A 19,289-nucleotide genomic window follows, 5' to 3' on the forward strand; every position below is an offset into this window, starting at 1 on the left:
TTTCATCTGAAAAAAATATATTTACTGATTTTACATAGAGTGTATCTTTTTTCCTGGGGCTCCATCTCTTGAGATGGCACTGCACAGATATTGTTGGCTGGATCATAGGGCTATTTGGTGTTCTTCCCAATATCAATATTTTAGTTGCTATTTCATGAGTAGTATTTGGAAGATGATCCAGATCCTTATGCTAATCTCTTTTAGCATATGCAGCAACTGAATGGCATGTGTAGCCTCTCTCAGGGGCAGGATAAATGTGGCATGTGCAGATTGGCTCTGAGGCCCAGACCTTGTGGTTACCCTCATGGCAGGGGTGACTGGCAAGGTGATGCGAAGTATGTGTTTCAGGGTAATGGGTAGAAAAAGGTGAAAAAATTCAGTAAAAAAGCATCACTATATACCTAATACCTGTGTATGTTTATTAATACCCATTAGAACCTGTTTTTCAAGAAAGGCATGTGTCCATTCTTTTCTATTTATAGGTGATCATGGAGGAAGCACTTTACTCCCACCGAATGTCACAAATGAATTTCCAGAATACGGGACCATGGAGGAAAGTGGAGAAGGCCTGAATACTTCTCTTGCATTGGACACAGCGTCCCCTGCATGCAACCCACGAGACCAGCTTCCTGCTGGTCACCACTCTGGGCTCCACAGTATTACAGAAGGACCAGATGATGTCAGAGAGCCCCCCTCTCAAAGTCACCTCAAGGAACAAAGTTTACAACCCACTGACTCTTTGATCTCAGCTCTGAAAGACACAGAAGCCAGAATAACTTCAGAAATATTACAGGTTACAAAGGTATTGGACAAAGATGCTGTTTCTGGTTTTTCAGTTCACCTGGTAGACAAGGAGCCAAACACTGCCAGTCACAGAACACAGAAAGCCAACAGACTGTTCCCTGACAGCCAAGAAAAATCGCCACATATACCTCTTTCAGCTGATGTAACAATGGGGGGTAGTTTTTATCCTAGTGTCCAGAAGGACCTGTCTACACAGTCTACTGGAGAGACTCAGGAAGTGCTTTCTCAGACAACTAGTGATAGAAGGAAAGGGGCTCTTCATGTGCAGGAGCCATCTTGTCCTGTGTCCATTCCAGGGAGCTCAGGGGCAACCCATAACTCTACTGGTAGCATTGGCGTTCTGAGGGACAGAAGGTCCGATATGGGGGGAGAACCCACAAGGAGCTCCACAGGGCGCCCCGGCCGGGTGAAACACGTGGAGTTTCAAGGGGTGGAAATATTGTGGACAGGAGGGGAGAAAAAAGAGGCACAATATCCTGTGGATTTTGAGATATTGTCGGAAAGGACAGGCTCTCTTGAAGGCAAAGAGTTTTCTAGGGTGCCAGGCCATCTTTCAGCTGCCAGCTTGTGTGATTCAGTAACTGAGAGTGTTTGGGATGAAACCTGGAAAGGTTCAGTTGAGAGACCTGGCACTAGCTCAGGGCCATTTTCCCCTGCGCCTCTTGCTGAGAGTGGAGAGGATGAAGTCTTCGTAAAGGAAAACAAAGAACATCTTGAGAAGAAACCAGAGCTGGAGAGAGACAAGGAGAGGTAAGCTCTCACAGTAGTTCTGCTGGCTGAGACACCTGGCAGATATTTAGGAAACTGTCTCATGCTTGGCTGGCTCTGAGATCACAATTCACAGTGTCCTGGGTCTTTATTACCATAAAGAGTGGAAGAGCAATTACTATAAGCTAGGATCCTTCTACATTTCTAAGTTAGCAGAGTTATCCTTTATAAACTTGTCTTCTGTTAAGCTGCACCTAGGGTTGTGGAGAGTCTGCGAACACCAAACTGTATGGATCCTTTTCTGACATTCTGACATTTTGGCAGGTTTCAGGTTTTCCAACATCAAGACAACTGAAACACCCCACAATTATCTTTAGCAATAGGAAACAATTTGGACTCTTGACATATCTTTTAGTCATTGCATCCTAACTTGGCAGCTCTTCTGGGTGTAACCCTAGTGCCTACACGCCCTGAAGCATGTATGAACATGTGGACTGATACTATTTTCTAGAAGGGAGGTGAGAAGGTCAGAAGTGGACTCTATAGTTCTTTTGTTCCACGGCACTGACATGGGAACCCCATGTTACAAGTAGTATTTGTTATTCGATATGACCTGAGAAGTTAAACTTTGGTTGGCATTGCAGTAGGTCCTGGGTAAAAGGAAGATGTGGCCCATCTCTCTATTTCCTTTGTTCATAGCCTGACCACTCAGTATTCCATGTGGCAAAGTCATTTGCACACTGTCATTTTCACTGTGTGCTATCTTTCCTTCTACCAGTCATTGTGACACATTTTATAGTTTGTATAGGACATATGTAGTAAGGCTGAAGGGCTTTTTGTGTTTTGCTTATTTGTTTGGTATCAAGAATGGTCTTTTCCTCGTTAGTTAATTACATCCACTGAGAGCTGTACTTATTGAGGATGGCTATCAGGACACCTTTTCTTCCGCTCTCCTCTCTCCCCCAATACAAACCGTCTGTAGACTTCCCTCAAAAGCAGGCCGTGTATGTGGCACATGACTCAGCAGTCATATTGCCAATGAAATATGGATGTTTGCTATTGTGCAGATTAATTATTCCTCCTTTCCACATGTTTTTCTTTTCTTTTTTTTTTACATTTTAAAAAGATGGCCCTCCCTGGTGGCGCAGCAGGTTAAAGCACAGCACTGAGAATCTAAAGCCGCTTCCGCATGAGTTCGATTCCCGCCTACCCCGGAGGAGACCACATGGCGTGGCAGACCTCTCCTGACCCGCCCGCTGCTCCCCTCAGCAGTGTACTTCGTTGATCTGCCTGTTCTGTTCCCCACTCTGTCTCTGATGAAGCCTCTCACCGCCCCTGAGCCTCTGGCCTGTACCCCAGTTCTGTATGCACAAATAAATAAATCTTTAAAAAAAAAAAAAAAGAAAGCTTATTAGGTAAAAGATAAAATTAAAAAAGAGGCACCTGCATGGTCACAGGTGGGCGAGAGCTGCCCCCACATTGTTTTTCTATTATCTGTTGTGTCCTTGCTAGCTGTTGGACATAAAGAAATGTTCAGAATAGATATACTTTATGTTCACTGTCTCATAAAGTTTACCGCTAAAGATAAATGCTAACCACATAAACACATGAGTAAATAGAGGGTCACCAATTTTGCTACTTTCCCTGAAGAAGAACAGAGATATTAAAAGGAGGAATGATTTGAATGGAGGAGAGAGGCTAATTCAGTTGATGGCTTAGAGAACATCTTTCTGTAAAATGATAATTAGACTGAAAGATTAAGAAGGAAGAATATTCTAGATAGAAGAACATGTGCAAAGGAGGGTTCAGGAATGTGTAACTGTATGTGCTTTCTGGAGGTGAGTGAAGTAAAGGCTTTGTGGCAAGTTTGAAGATTTGAAACTCCACCATTATGTCTGAAGCATGGGGATGTGCATGGGGTGGTGGCGAGTGTGGAAGAAAGGAGCTTCATCAGGGGAACTTTATTTTTGATTCTTAAGTGCAAGAAAAAGCCATGGAGAAGTGTTAATCCAGAACAATGTTTGGTACATATACATAGTAGAACTTCAGAGATTTATAAGTAGCCAAGATGCTGTATTGCTGAATGTGAATGCTGATAAGACCTAGGAATGTGGCTTACTTATGAGGTAGTTCTACACATATTCCTATTTATAGAAATGTGAACTTCAGAGAGAGGTTCATTAAAGTTTCTTAAAGTGACATAGCTAGTAACTGGCATATCCATGACTCAGCACCTGGTTCTTCTAACTCTTGACCTCTTGTTCTTACTAAATTTTTAAATTTTTCTTAGTTATCCTGAATGTTCAATTTTAGTATTTGAAGAACATGTTGAACAAAATTAATTAATGCCCCTCTTGTATAATTAAAAAAATATTTTTAGGTTTTCTCTGTTTTGGCTCGCCTTATGATAGATAAATGTGTTTGTTGTTCCTCACACACCCCCACTCCAAAGGGTCATTGATTAGCCCTGTAATCTCCCTGCAGCATTGCCTTATTGTCAGCAGGGGGCAGCCCTTGGATTCTAATCTATCCATTCTTCCTAAGGCATACGATTTTATTTAAATCAAAAAGTAGTAATAGTCTAATGACAGTTTAGTGTATTTTTAGTCTATTAAGCTAACAGCATATTTATGTGCTTCATAAAATTAAGAATGATGGTAGCGGTAAGAAATCTGAATATGTGGAGTTTATTTGGCTAAAATAAGAATTTAATATTTTGCTCAAATATTCATTGGAAAAATGTGTTTGCCTCCTAAGAAACTAACTTGAACCTATATTGAATTACTGGGAGGCCAGTTCAGCACATGTATATTAAAAGGTTTTTTTGTTTGTTTGTTTTTAAACCAGGATATGTTTCTTTGCTATTTTTTAACATTTATTAGGACATAACTCCAGTAAATGAAAATATTAGCTCTATGGAATGCTATAATTTTGTAAAGCTGATGGAGGAAAATAAAAGAAAAAATCAGCTACTATAGAAATTCTGCATTCTTATTACCTTTCCAGGATTCTTGATCAAGAGGAGCATTATAGGGGAGGAGAGGATGATATCCTTGGGTCCGGATATGCAGAGGATTCCACTGATGTGTACAGCTCCCAGTTTGAAACCATTTTGGACAACACTTCTTTATACTACAGTGCTGAATCCTTGGAAACATTATACTCAGAGCCTGATAGCTATTTTAGCTTTGAAATGCCCCTGACGCCAATGATACAGCAACGCATCAAGGAAGGCGGTCAGTTCCTCGAGAGGACATCAGCAGGAGGACAGCAAGACATCCTGAGCGTCTCAGCAGATGGTGGAATAGTGATGGGCTATTCCAGCGGGATCACCAATGGGCTGGATGACGCCAGTGACACCATCTACTCGAAAGGCATCCAGGAGATTGCTTTCTGGGGAAGGTACTAGTTCCATTCTCATTAATTTCATGCTGGTGGTTTTTGTAGCATTTTCTATTTGGAAATCCAAGTGTGTAATATATTTGAAAAGCATTTGGCCAGTTTCTATGGATATAAGCAAATGATGCGGATGAAAAGTAATTTCAGTCTTAGGGGCAAGCAGAATATACTGCCAAATCGGCAAGCTGTGGTCATTCTATTGGGTGGTATTTCCTGGGTTACTCCGTATAAATTGGATCTGATGAATATTTGTGGGTGGTGAGTAGGTGTTGTCTCTGCTGAGGCAGTGGCTCAGGGCTGAAAAGAACACTGAGAGAGCTTGGCTTTCCTTCTGCCGCTGACATTGGTTGATGGCGTTGTTTGATTTAGCCAGAGATTCCTTGTAAATTGGGGATGCTGGATTAGATGGTGATCAGTCTCTTGTAGCCCATTGCTCTGTGAGGTCCTGTTCTGCTGGGCAATCTCCCTTTTGTGGGATGTGGGAGTCGGATCTGTTTATATGGAGGCTGGCTAGACTATAAGTATTTTCTCTTTCTCCTTTAAAGTTTCCATGGGAGCTAAAATGACAAATTATATAGGTAATATGTACCATGCCTGGCTTTCAGTGATTTCCTGTCAATTCTTAGATTACTCAGTGTTTCCTTTCCATTTGCTCATCATCCTCAGGCCATTTATCTGTCCCTTAGCATCTTCACCATGGCAGAATGTTAAACTTCATTTATAAATTCAGTTTTGATAGTTTTCCTGGATGAAAGTGATTTTGTGGTAGGAGAGGTGGAAGACAAGTTAAATGGTGATAAATTATTTCGAAGAAAACTGTCAGTAATTTTTTTAAGTCAATTCATTTTACAGGTTTCCAAATAACTTCTCTTTAAGTTGTCCTGTATTAAGCATTTCTATAACCAAAGTGTATAGATTTATAATTAACAGGATGAGCATGTGTAAGAGTAGCAAATGCACAGTTACTATTCTCTTGTAACTGTTCATTTACAAGTGAAGTCACTGCAGATGTTGCTTGTCTTAAGAGGTCCCAGTGAGACAATGAAAAGAACAGAGTTGTCATAAAGCAGGAGACCTTGGTCTGACTTACTTGGGCAATCTACTTAGTCTTTTGGAAGATGTTTATTTGCAAAATGGGGCTAATGATATTCAGTGCCATCTGTGTCTGTGCTATATAGAGGGTTGTTACAGATTAAAGCACCTAACATGGTGCCTGGTACATAGTAGGGGCATGAATAGATGTTTGAATTTGAATTGGTTGGCAGATAAACCGCATTTAGACTTTATCTCTGAGAACTGAGGGATGTCCCTGAGAGGAGCGCATCCCCGAGAAGGAGTCCTTCTGTTGCACCAATATTATAGGATTGATTATGCAGACAACTTCACTGAAATTCCAGTCCTACTTTCTGGGGTAACTGGAAATTGTTTATATTGCTGACCAAAAACAGGTTGGACAACTGAAGTGTTTTGAGCTGAGAGGCTTTGCTGCAAAAGCCACAGGAAGGGTGAGTAAATGAAGACAGGCATAAATATTAGTGAGTCAGAACAGGAAGACATTAGCCAAAAGCTTTTTAAATGCAAGCTTTGCAACACCCAGATAGGAAGTAGTCATCACTTGTGCCAGCATTGGTGCCGGTCATTAGCAAGCAGCGTTCAGTAGTTGGGAGTGTGGGGGTTGGCTGCAGGACTTAGCAGCTCAGACTTAGACAGGGGTATAAAGCAGGCCTTCTTGAGTTAAAGTTTCAGCTTGTCACTTACCCTGCCACTAGTGAACTCTTGTCCAGCCATGAGGTCATACCTCAGTTCTCAAAGAGAAGCTTCTGAGAGATGAATCCAGTGGGCTCCTCCATGGGGCTTCCAACTAGTGATAAGTCCTCTCTTCCCTTAGCACTACTAGTGATATGGACAGATGAGCTGGGTGGGCACACCATTTTGTTCTTGAGTTGGCATAAGGTAGTGTTTACAGGTGAGGCTCTGTTTGCCCTCTGTTTAGGGTTAAAAAAAGTAGAATAGGCTCTGGCTCTCCCTGGTGGTGCAGCAGGTTAAAGCACAGCACTAAGAAGCTAAAGCCGCTTCCGCATGAGTTCGATTCCCGCCTGCCCTGGAGGTGACCACATGGCGTGGCAGACCTCTCCTGACCCACCCACTGCTCCCCTCAGCAGTGTACTTCGTCTGTCTGCCTGTTCTGCTCCCCACTCTGTCTCTGGTGAAGCCTCTCGCCACCCCTGAGCCTCTGGCCTGTATCCCAGTTCTGTATACACAAATAGATAAATCTTTAAAAAAAAAAAAAAAAGTAGAACAGGCTCAATGATCTTAGGAAATTTAAAGTACCTGGTAACGCTCATGTTTTCTTTACCCCTCTGCCCTCTTGATGCTTTGGAGAAGTTACAGCACCAGAGGAACTATTAATATCGCAGGTTGAAGAATTATGACATCTTGCAGTTTGAAGGGGACCTCAGATAACCTTATTTTAAAGTAAAGAATCCAAGTTTCAGTTTGGAGGGGTGACTTTACCCAGAGCCACATGACATGCTAGTGACAAATCCTGTACCGGAATTGTTCTGAGCAGGTGCAGTCACTGTTCATGGTTGCCAGGCCTTAACGTTCTCCTTTTCTAAAATCTAATTTCTTTTATTCCATATATAGATAAGTCTAGAAGTGTGAGCTGGTAACCATAAACTTGGTGGTTGTTGGTGGTACTGGTGTAGGTATTCAACTTGAGAAAAAAACTTACCAAATCTTTAATAAACATGCCTCATGAATTTTTTTGAAGATTCATTTATTTATGCATACAGAACTGGGTAAAGACCACAGGTGCAGGGGTGGTGAGAGGATTCACCAAAGACAGAATGGGGAGCAGAACAGGTAGACCTGCTGAGGGGAGCAGCGGGGCAAGTCAGGAGAGGTCTGCTGCGCCATGTAGGTCACCTCCTCTGGGGTAGGGGGTCGAACTTGCACTGAAGTGGCTGTGGCCAGCTTGCAGTGCTGCGTCCTAACCCATTGCGCCACCTGGGAGGGCCCTCCATGAATTTTTAATGCAATCAATGAGGAAACCTTTAAATTTTTTTTTCTGCATTAAAGCATCCTACTTCAGAGATGAGGAAGGAAGTAGACAGTGGTATTGAGCCTGCTGAGGACATCCAGACCAGGATGGCGGTTGCCTCACTGACTTTCCTCGACACGCTCTCAGAGACAAAGTGATAGGATTCAAAGGCAAAAAAATTATTTTTCCAACTTTGCTAATAAATGCAGTATTTAGACAGTAAAAGTAGAGCATCTTGTTTCTGTTTACTAGTCTTTCCTGTGTTTTTGGCAGTAACTGGGGGAGGGGTTTGATCAGGTTAAACACAGTGAAGTCTGCAGGCACACAGGGAAGGGGATGACGGGACTACCCTTCGGTCCTCCGTGATAACGAGTCTGATTCTCGCTAGACATGATCCAAGAAAATTAAGCTCCTCCATATAGAGGTATTCATTTTACTACATAAAATGTTCCTTGTCAACCAGTCAAAAATATAAGGTCTCTAGAGATAGTCTCTGAGCATGATTTCATATTGCAAGCATCATATGTATCCCACAGGGCTTATTTGAGTAGCCCCTTGTTAATGCCCACAGTAACCTGGGGGGAAGGAACTGTGAATATTCTCATTTTCCAGATAAGGAAACTGAGGTACAGAGCAGTTGAGTCACTTGCTCAGTTACACAACTGGTAAAAGATCCATCCAGGATTTGAACCCAGGCACTCAGGCTCCAGAGCCCATTTATTTTGAACTTGAAGCTCAGATATTTGTTTGTCATTACCTTGGGATACTTACAAATCCTTTTCATTTTCAGTCTGTCAGTCTCACATTACTTTTGTCATTAAAAGAGGAGTTGAGTGGCAGTATTTGACAGTCATTTCCTCAGAACCCAGGATGGCACTGTTCTCTTTGCCTTGCTTCTTTAAAAAAAAAAAAAAAAAAAGAAGAGGGAAATGAGCAGGTTCTAACACTCAGCAAGTCTTACTTCTCTCAGGAACACCTTTCAGTCTCAGATCTGGCCACCTTGGTAGTCAGACAGGGGTTATTATTCCCTGTTACTTTCTCTACTTAAGTCAAAGAAGAAAATACTTCAGCCATCTAGTGTCAGGTTGCAAAGCGTACTTTTTGTAGAGTATGTATGCTCTTAATATTTGTATTTTAAAGGATTATATACTTTTTGATATCAACAGATCCCTCTTTGTAAGTGAAAAAGCCTCTTAAAACTTTGGAGAAATCTAGACGTAAACAGTTAATTCTCTCAGGCACTTTGCATGCTCTGTACCCTGAATGTTGGCCAGGGAGTTGCATGTGGGTCAGAAAACAGCTCACTGTATGGATGCCACAGCATTTTAATGCAGGAGCACGGAGTAGCATCTCCTCCCTTTGTGGTCCAGCTACATAGCACTCAGGCTGACGGGGTCAGCAGTGCTGTGTGAAGTCCAGTCACGTGGCTCCAAAATTAGAAAGGATAATTAGAGACTAGACTTACAGTTACACATGTTCCAATGGGTTCCTTTGTGTCTGAGTGCTTCTCTCGCGCTGGCCCATCAGCTGATGACCACAGCTCCAATCAGTAAGTTCTGACCTGAACACTGAAAGGCACAAATGTTGTCATTGTAACCATGAACGGGGCTGAAGATTGTCCATTTCTACTGAACTTGAGTTTGGACAGATAGGAAAAAAGAAGTAGCAAATACAATAACAGGACAGGAACTTCTTTTAAGGTTCTTTGAAAATATAAACTGTTTTTAAAAATTACCTTTGTACTAATACCTAGTGTGACTGGAATTTTTCATTTCACAGCTTCCTAATTTTTCCTTCAGATGTCCCTCAGTACAGCAGAAGGGGTGGATTGTATCTGTGTGCAGCTCATAGGCCTGGGGAAAGTGCTTTCCCAGGTCTTGTGTCCACTGGAATTTGATAATTGTGGTTTTCGGACTTCCTCTTGGCTTTTCCCCCTTCTCAAATGGAATGCTGGTTTTTTTTGAAGTATCCTTTTTCTTCTTCAGTTTTCCTCTTTACTTAGCATCGTTTTTTTTTCCAGGAAATAGTCACCTGAAGGAAGATTAATACTTAACATAAATTTGTTGAATTACAATTTAAAAAATTAGTAATTTAAAAAATTATATTTGTCTTCCTAATTAAAACCTGCTGGAATTTTAACATAATGATAAATATTAAAATAAGAAATTATAATACTAATGTGATGTTAGTTAAGCTGGTGAAAAAGAAAAGGTTTGCTCTTGGGAAATTATCTTTAGAGTTTTGGACCATCGAGTACCCTGCTTTCGCTCTGTTGCTTGGAGCAGACAGACACTCTGCTGCCTCAGGAACTCATTTTTGCGTTGCTGTTGCTCTGGCCCTTTCTTTGGCCTTTTCCTTTATATTTAAAAAATTGTCCTATAGAAAGAGGTTCTTATTTTCCTTTTTGTTTTCTGGAAGCAACTGAATTGGTGATTTTTGTTCTTTAACCACAAAGGAATTCCTGCCCAGAGATGAGGTGTGGAGCTTTCTCAGTTTCACCCAGGTCATCATGGGTTCAAATCCTGCGTCATTTACTTAATAGGTGCATGAAATCTGGGAACTTTTCCAAGTAAAAAATAGACTTAACAATACTCATCTGGTAAAGGAGTGATGAGCAGACAAAATGAATCAAGTACAAAGAAATCAAGGGCGGAAAGTGGCCTGGCAATGTTTGGCATATAGTTGAAGATAGACAAATAAGTGAAAATCAGTGCTCTCAACACTAGTAGTAAGCTAAAGAAAAGCTATCTTAGTAAGCAGGCTGTTCCTCCCCCCATCCAGCCCTGAGTGAGCCTCAGAGCAGCCAGCACCCTTTTCCCCACTAGAAACTATCAGAAAAGCATCAGTGTTGGGCTTCTGGAAGCTTCCTTTTGCAAAAAGTGCAATGCCCTGTGGTCAGTGCCTGAATAATGGCACTTGGAATCAAAAGATAGGTGGTCACAGGAGTTATCCTTCATCAGCTGTCCTCTTCTTGATGGGCTGCTTGAGTTAGGGTAGGTGGTTTCACTTGGGGGAAATCTGATTCACTTTGGAATCTGATTCCTTAAGGGGGAAATCACCTTATCACCCAATTTATAGTTTTGTTGTGAGGATTTGCTAAGTTCTAGCTTGTGGCTGTTCATTTTAAACCTGTCATGAGTTTGCTGTGATCTGAGTAATAGTCTAAGTAACATAGGAAAATAGAGTAGGAAAAAACCTGGTGAAGAAAAAAGATGCAAGGCTTTGGTGTATGCTCTAATACAGATAAATGTGATTGAGTCAGGATTATGCAGTGTCAAGCATTGACCAAGAAACCATCCATGGAAGGTGAGAGAGAAGTGGTGTTTGTGGCAGAGCACCTGCTGATGGGGTAGGTCTCAACTCGTGAAATTTGAGGACAGTGAGGTTTCCTGCTGCAGAGTACGTGGGAGTGTGGGGTTGCAGAGACTGGGTGACTTGGAGCCCTGCATTTAAGAGGTGAGGCTTGCAGCTGTGGGAGTGGACGAGCTCTCAGAGGACACCAAGCTTGGCCAGCCAGGGAAGGATGAGCACCCAGAGGCATTTTGGTGCTCTGCCTGTGTACTTTTTTGATTCCATCATTATAGAATTGTGCTTTTCAGGTGAGTTTCCTGGCAGTTCTCTGTGCTTACATCTCTTCTGACAGTAGCTTGAATGGAAGCCCAGAATGAAAGCTTCTCTGGTGTTCGTTTGGTTCCCTAGACAGGCCTGGCCCTTGCTCTGGTGGTTTTGGACTCTTGTTTATTGGGCACCTTCTGTATGAATTAGTGATGACTTCAGGAAACGGCCTTGCATTTACATAGGGTTTCCCAGAAATGTTCAGATTCTTTAGTTTAAACCTTGAAACAGCAATGCCCTGGGTATTGCTATGAAGTATGCTAGAAGGTGCTGGCTATGTGAATTGACTTTTATCAAAAAACTTCAAATGATAATGGACATTAGAAGTGTGCATTATTACAAAGAGAATCATAGCTCTCTATAAAAAAGTGGATTGGTGTTGGTTGATAATTGTTCAGAATGTTATTGCAATTTTATTTTCATGTCAATATAATAGTTAACTTTTACCGGCAGTAATAACATTTCCTCAGCAGAGATCATGTACTCCCAAATTTGCAATAGTAAATGAGAAATATTACTGATTGATCCATTGGTTTGAGTGAAAAAGATGATCTCCAAATAAGTATTTCTTTGAAGGTATTTTACATAGAAATATTACTAAACCCCAAATGAGGTTTTTATTGCTTTTATTTTTGTTTTTCTTTTTGATTTTATTTTTCTATGAATCTCAGAATTTCTATAATTTAACATAAAGTACGTATCGAATTGGCTCAACTCCCTAGCATAAGCTTGCTATTCAGCACCTGAGTGGCCATAATGGTAGGCTGAACACAATCTTACTAATGAAGATTAATACTAAGCTCCATCTAAACCAGTGTTAGGTACATGACTTCATCACCCCACACCTCATATACTCTTTCCTCTGCCTGCATTCAAACCTCCAATCTCTGGATTTCGAATTATGAAAGGGAAGTGCCATAAATCATACAAACTGAACCGCTGAAATTTTTAATCTTTCTGTTCACTGTCTTATTGACCAGAAGTATTGACTTGGAGCTTGTAGAAGGGTAGACTCTAGGCCCCACCTCTGAATCTGCATTCTAATTCCCCAGGCTTCACCATCATAGAATCTGCTTCTGTTGGTCTAAGGTGACAGCTTTATGTGCAGGTGATTCTTATGTTCCCAGGTGATTCTTATGTTCAGCCCAGATTGATTTGTATGTTCAGCCATGTTGTGACTTCTCATCTTGGAGCTTATTAGAAATGTGTCATGCACACCTTACCCACCCCTGATCTACCCAATCAAAATGTGTATTTTAATAATTTTTCAGGTGACTCACACCACATTAAAGTTTGAAAAGCAGGAGTATAAAGCTCCTGTTCTTAAGGGAGCAGGTCATTGAAGGTCTCTGGTCCGTGGGGGAAGCCATCACCTAACAGAAGTCGTAAAGCACCTTGGCTGTGTAATAATCACTTGTGGCATCTTTGGTGTAAAGATCACAGAGTGTACATTCCTACTTTAGAAATGTAGGGTTTGATCCAGTTTCTGCTAGAAAATAGTCTGGCTTTTTAGTGAGGGTGTGGGTTCTTAAGTCTTACTGCGTTGGCTTAAGTTTTGGTGAATTCTCTCTAAGCTTCAACTTCCTTATCTGGGAAGTACTCATCTGCTTGATGAGTACTCTAGAAATGTTATTATCAGTAATAACACTGCTTGAACTACTGTCTGCAAAAGTCTTCAAAGTCACCTGTTGTGAATAGACTGTGATCAGATTGACTTGAGATGTTATTTCCCTGTAATAATAATTCTGAGAGCCTTAGATTACTTGAAGGTGAGGCATTATAATGATAGTTTGTTTTATTGTCTTTTTATTCTAAAGCAGCCCCACCTCAACACAAAGAAGGTGGCATTTTCTCGTCTAGAGTAGAAATATAAAGTCTGTAGCACGAGAAAATAAGAGGTAGTAAATAATTACTACTGTGAATCAAAGTCATAAAAGTTCATTATTCACACTCAGCGTTCATTTAACAATTACTTTTAAGATTCATCATATAATAATTGTCCTTGGTGGCATATGGGTTTACCCATGACGGGCCCTGAACTTCTCAAGTCTTTGGTTTGAGACTCAAGAGAACCTCTATTCCAGGGCCCACTCAGCTTTTTGTTAGTTAATTAGTGGTGGCTACTCTAGGTATGAGGTTTTTTTGAGAGAGGAACGAATAAAATAACACTACAGATGATGCAAGTGCAGCGCCTGGAGACCCAGACAGTAAGGTTCTGGGCAGGTGGGACTGCTTCCTGCTGGAGTGTTCTGAGGCCCTCCAAAGAGGCACTTCCAACCCTGGATTTTGAAGAATGAAGTGGACATGTGTAAATGGTCTCAGGAGCAGGGATAGGATGACTACGGACAGAGGGAGCCAAACTGAGCAGAATTGGTGACAGCTGCTGGATTTGGGGAATTGAGAGCTGGAAGTTGAGGGAATTAGTAAACCTCTCTGCCTCCTGTTCTGTTAATCTTCTAGATGAAACAGGTGCGGCTAATACTCAAAAAGTAGTTGACTTTTTATAACTTCTGAAACATTTGGGCATACCAAAAAAAGTAGAAGATAATAAACGCCCATGATCTCACCATCCTATCTAAGAAATTAAACATTGCAGATGAATTGTAAACTCCTGTGCATGCCTTCCAGGTTCCAGTCCCCTGTCTTCCTTGAAGGGAGCCATACCCGTGGGTGGTTAGCATCTCAGGACAGATGTACATCCTTCAGCAACGCATAGTGCTTTCATATGCTCTTGCACACTATAGAAATGCTGTCTTGTTTTGCTTTTTTGCTCAGCATTTCAAATTCATTCAATTGATTCATAACATTCAATTTCTATTCATTCATTCAATCACATTCAATTTTTTTTACTTATATATTCTAAGTATTTTTCCTGTGTAGTAGCTATTACAGGAAAATAAATGATTATTTTTCATTTTCTGTTTATTAGCATTTTGATTGTTTTGTGTTTTGTAGTCTTAAATGACACGATAGTGAGCAGTCTTTCTTGTGCACATATGGGAGAATTTCTCAAACGGGTATATCTTTAGGAATAAAACTGTTGGATGTTAACAATTTTTCTGAGTAGACCACAGCATTCTTGAAATGCATATTCCATTTTTGTTGAGAGTGTGTAATTGTATGCGTATCTACTACTGAAGTAGTTATTTTACCTCCTAAATTAGTTATTTTGGAATTAAAAGGATCAGAAGGTAGAGTAACTACTTGATATTTACAGGTTTGCATCCTTAAGCAACACAGTGTTCTTTCACACTCTTGAACTTTATATACATGCCATCTTGTTTTGCTATTTTTGCGCAGCACAGAAAATAAATAACTTAGGATGTTATAAATCAAAAGAAACTGAAAGAATAGAAGTCGAATAAATATGAATCAATTCCCAAATCCCAAGAAAAACAGCAGCAGCCAGCTTGGGAAAGCAAATGAAAAGCAGGCTCCTCCTCCTTTAGGGGCGCCCTGAATCTCTGTTATCCATTGGTTAGGTCTGGCGGCTGTCCTTCCCGCTTACGGCGGGACTCCTGGTCCCCAGGTCTCAGCCAGCCCCGAAGGGTGACGCTGGGGTCTGACAGCTGTGAGTGTTGCTGGTCCACTTCTAGGGGTCTGAAGCAGAATTCGAATAACTGGACAAATGAATACTTTCTCACCAGCGATCACAGAGAAACAAACAAAACTAGAAAGGAAATTGAAAAAAGACATCACATACGATTAAGTGTGAATTTCATTCTGCTGAATTTCATGTAGTATAAATAGATTAGCTCTAGCTTGTTCCCTATTTTGGTCATTCCTTTAAGTGCTAGAATATGTTTGCTGTAGGAAATTACCATCTCTAAAGACATTACTTCACAAACCTTCGGGCTATTAAAGAAAAAAAAATATGCTGAAGCTTTTTTTTTTTTTTTAATGATGGTGTTAGGTGAACTTTTCTTTCTCCCCTAATGGGCAGCCTCTCCAAAAACCCGAGACAGCTGTCCTTTCTGCTGTCAGCCTCCAGCCTGGTGTCTAAAGAGTTAAACTTAGGTTTATGAGGTCATGTGTGACTTCACCGATCTGGACTTTTGAAGCGGGATCTCTTGGAGGGAAGCTGCCTGTGAGTTCTGCCTGTGAGCAGAGCAGGGAGGCTGGGCTAAGGGGAAGTGCTCCTTCAACTTCTTTCAAGTCCTCATCCCTCAGCCCCTGAGGGACATAGTGGCATTCTGAGAGCATGTCACTACAGAGGCAGTGTGTGGCAGTTTGTGTTCGAAGCAGAAGCAGCTGTAGGAGGGCATTAAAAGAGCCCTTGCAGAAGAGGAAGGGCTGCTGAACAGATGGGACTGGAGAAAGCTCTTTGTGTTCGTGACAGAACTGTGGGGAGACGTTTGCTGATGGAGGTAACCAGAATTAAGTTTATTTTCTTTGTCTGGTCCTAGGCAGGGTTGGCTGATGTGTACTTGTCGTTAGAGAAAATTCCTTGGATTTTAAACTGTTTCAATTCAAGTGAAAAACATTTAGGAAAGTCTCAGGAACTTTGGAAAGTGAGAATTCAAACACATATTGTTTTCTAATTAAGGATGGTGAAAAGGACATAAAGAGGGTGTGTTTGCTTTAAGGTTTGGACCAGTTGTGCAGGCTGGGATTTTTCCTGTAAAAGAGTTGTGCTGCTTTTTGAGGTAGTTCGACAGAGTCCGGCTGCTCCTAGACTGCAGTGTGCTTTCTTTCAGCCACCTTTTGTGAAACTTCAGCCAGGCATTGGAAGGCACCAATTTGAGCTTGGTCATTAGTGGGTCCATTCTGGCTATTGCACAAGGCTGTCATTCTTATTTTGGTGTGTCACTGCTCTAAAGGGAGGGCTGGCGATGCTGTTTGGAAACACGATTTGTCTTAGAGTTCAGAGTGGGGTTCAAAGTGTCAGAGGCTGACCACTTATCTGAAAGAGAAAAGGCTTAGGGAGTTGTTTTTCTCTCTCTCTCTCTCTCTCTCTCTCTCTCTCTCTTTTTTTCTCTCTCTCTCTCTCTCTCTGTGTGTGTGTGTGTGTGTGTGTTTCCTGGAGATGAGAGAATTTTAGAAACTTTCTGTGGGAGAAATCCTGCCGAAGGAATGCAGGATGTATGTCAGGTTTGTAATGGTGAACACCAGGGCCCCAGCCCTGGGCAATGGTAATGCATTCCTCCTCCAGAAGCTTAGGTGAACACCCAAGAATCTGTGAGCACTCCAGTGATTGAATGTGCAGGGTAGTCCACTAATTGAAACAGGGGTGTTTGTGTTTATGTGTAGCCTTGATAAAAGATTTTAGGTTCACAATTTAAAATTTATAGTTTCAGTGTTCCATAATGTATTTGTCTTAGATGGTCCATCAGTATAAAACATTTGTCCCTTTAGAATTGGAGATCTTTTTTCATAGCGTAAAATAAAGGACAGGGAATACTTGGATAAAGGATGTGAAGCATACTTTGAGAGACATTAAGTACAGTAGTTATGAACTTAAGTGTTTCAGCCCTTCGGGTTAGGTTTTACCTCTACTTCTTGCAGCTTGATGTCTAGTGAGTTACTCAACCACACTTGAACCTCAGTTTCTTCACATGTGAAGTTGAGATGATAATGTTATCTAACCTGACTGATGATTGTTAGGATTTACTTGGGTACAGTAATGTAGCATTTAGCAAAATTATTAAGAACTCTTCGCTGTTTTTATGTTGAAATAGTTCTTCTTTATATGAGGTTCATGAGAATACTTAGACCAAAGAGAATGGTGGTTATGAATTTGAAGTTCAAACTATACGCATGCCAGAGCTTCTTTGTGTGGGGGCTCCAGGCAGGTCCCCCTCAACAGCTCCCGCATCAGTCTTCTGGTGGCGAGGGGGTTGAGAATAAAGAGGGTAGGTTAGTGCAAGTCTATCACAATGTGAAAATGTCTTTGTGCTCCCGCCCCATGCATGTGTCTCTGCATCATCTGTGACATGGAAGCTGCAGCGCATGCGCATGCGCCCCCTTGGGATGGCTGAAGTAGGAGCAGAATTGAAAGAACTGCCAGAACCTGGCCATTCGCCCGGGTCTCCCTTGGTACAGAGCACCTGCTCTTACAGGCTTATCTGTGCGGCTGCTTCTACCCTTTCTATCTTCATGCTTCAAAGTTGGTAGCTTTCAGAGTGGCTTAGCCCCTTTCCTAGACAATAACTTGGGATAGTATCTTTTTCCCATGGTAATTGAAAATGCTTAACATAGAGTATGCGCTAAACATATTTTTTGTTCTTCCCAAAATTTTACTATCGGTTCCGTAACAGAACAAATTTATAACTTACAAATAAGTCTCTTTATTCCACTCTGCATTATAAAGTTGTCTTGTTTAGATCAGTGTTTCTAAAGTTTTTGTTTAAAATAACTTCTGTTATTAGTTTACTTTAATCTAGTGTCGTTTTCTGTTAGCCTCCATAACTTTCCAGAGCAGTCTTGCTTACAGTTCTTAAATTTAATTTTGAATGAACCTTCAACACCTGAATGGAATTTCTTAATGGTAAGCAAACCTCCTGGTTCTGCTCCTCAGAAAGTACCTCCTGCTAGCTTCTGGGGTAGCCCTGCCAGGTGTAGTCTGCGCAGCTCTGTGGGACTCAGTTTTGAATTGTCTTTTAGTGCAGAAGTACAGACAAGGTCTGGAAAGTTCTGCTGGATTTGCCTTTGCAGGCAGATCCTCCCTCTGGCTAGCAGCGCAGTGTTTGGAATGTTCGGAGCTCCCAGGAAGGGAAACGCCTGCACAGCTGGGTTGTGTCACCAAGAGCCTACTTCACTTGACAGAGCCAGCGCCAGTCACACCGTGGTGTTCACATGATCTGTCAGAGTTCATCTGGATGTAGAGGCATCAGGGTCGATTTGAAGGGAGCTGGGTCTGAACCTCCCAGGAAAGTGCTTCATTCTGAAGTTCTGGGGAGGGAGAGCTTGTGTTGGGTTCTAGCAGGGATTTGAGTTTTTGTTGAGCTGGCCTGAGGGTGTGGTGCAGTCAGTCCTTTGGTCTACTGTTGTGTTTGGCTTTTCGTCATTGAAAACATTTGGGTGGAGATTATGTAGGAGGTAAACTCAGAATTAGAAGATAGGGGCTCAGCTTCACCTGCATATCAGCTGGGAGCTTGGCACGGCTTCTTTGGTACTCAGTTTCTTCACTCGAGAAATAGGACCATAAAAGAAGAATGTATGTGAAAGTACTTAGACTGCAAAGTGCTCTGTGGATTAAAAAAAAAAATTCTGATGGATTGTGGAAAGGAGTGGCTTATTCTTCTGGACTTACTTGGGTAGACTGAACTATGTGTGCTTGGAGAAGAGGATCAGTGTAGTGAGCTAGGGTTTAGTCATTGGATTTATCTTGATTTGTTGTAAAGGGCATTTTTTTCATCTGCTCTGAATGACTCCTGGCTGCCCACAGCCTGTGCTCAGAAGGGGGAGGATTCAGAATTTTTTCAAATAAGCCTGGCCCTTTTGTTGACTCAGCTGGGCCTTTACTGAAAAGCTGCTTTACCAAGGGGAAGCACTGAGCACCTCCTCTGACCCAGCTCTGTTTCTGACCATGAGTCCTAGGAAGAGTCACTTCTCTGGATCCCTCTGTTTCCTCATCTGTACAGTAAAGGGTTGGACTAAGGGGCCTTTCTCTCTGTGGGCTGGAGATGTCACTACCCCATTTTCTATGTTTCCTCTACCTTTCTGTATCTGTCATGCGATTGACCAATTTCTGTTTCCTGTTTTAATTGACTTAGGACAA

The 19,289-nt window shown here is 41.6% G+C and overlaps 1 protein-coding gene across 1 annotated transcript in view; it reads left to right on the forward strand.

Annotated features, from left to right (window-relative positions):
• Positions 1 to 488: 488 nt before the first annotated feature.
• PSD3 (pleckstrin and Sec7 domain containing 3) overlaps positions 489 to 19,289 on the forward strand; it is a 248,900-nt gene continuing 230,099 nt past the window's right edge. Inside the window, exons 1-2 of the mRNA XM_012724889.1 lie at positions 489 to 1,554; positions 4,519 to 4,914. Coding sequence (XP_012580343.1) covers positions 548 to 1,554; positions 4,519 to 4,914 — 1,403 coding nt within the window. The 5' untranslated portion in view covers positions 489 to 547. The remainder of the gene's footprint in view (positions 1,555 to 4,518; positions 4,915 to 19,289) is intronic.

Source organism: Condylura cristata, unplaced genomic scaffold (assembly GCF_000260355.1).
Source record: "Condylura cristata isolate star-nosed mole 26May11 unplaced genomic scaffold, ConCri1.0 scaffold00014, whole genome shotgun sequence".
Lineage (NCBI taxonomy): Eukaryota > Metazoa > Chordata > Mammalia > Eulipotyphla > Talpidae > Condylura > Condylura cristata.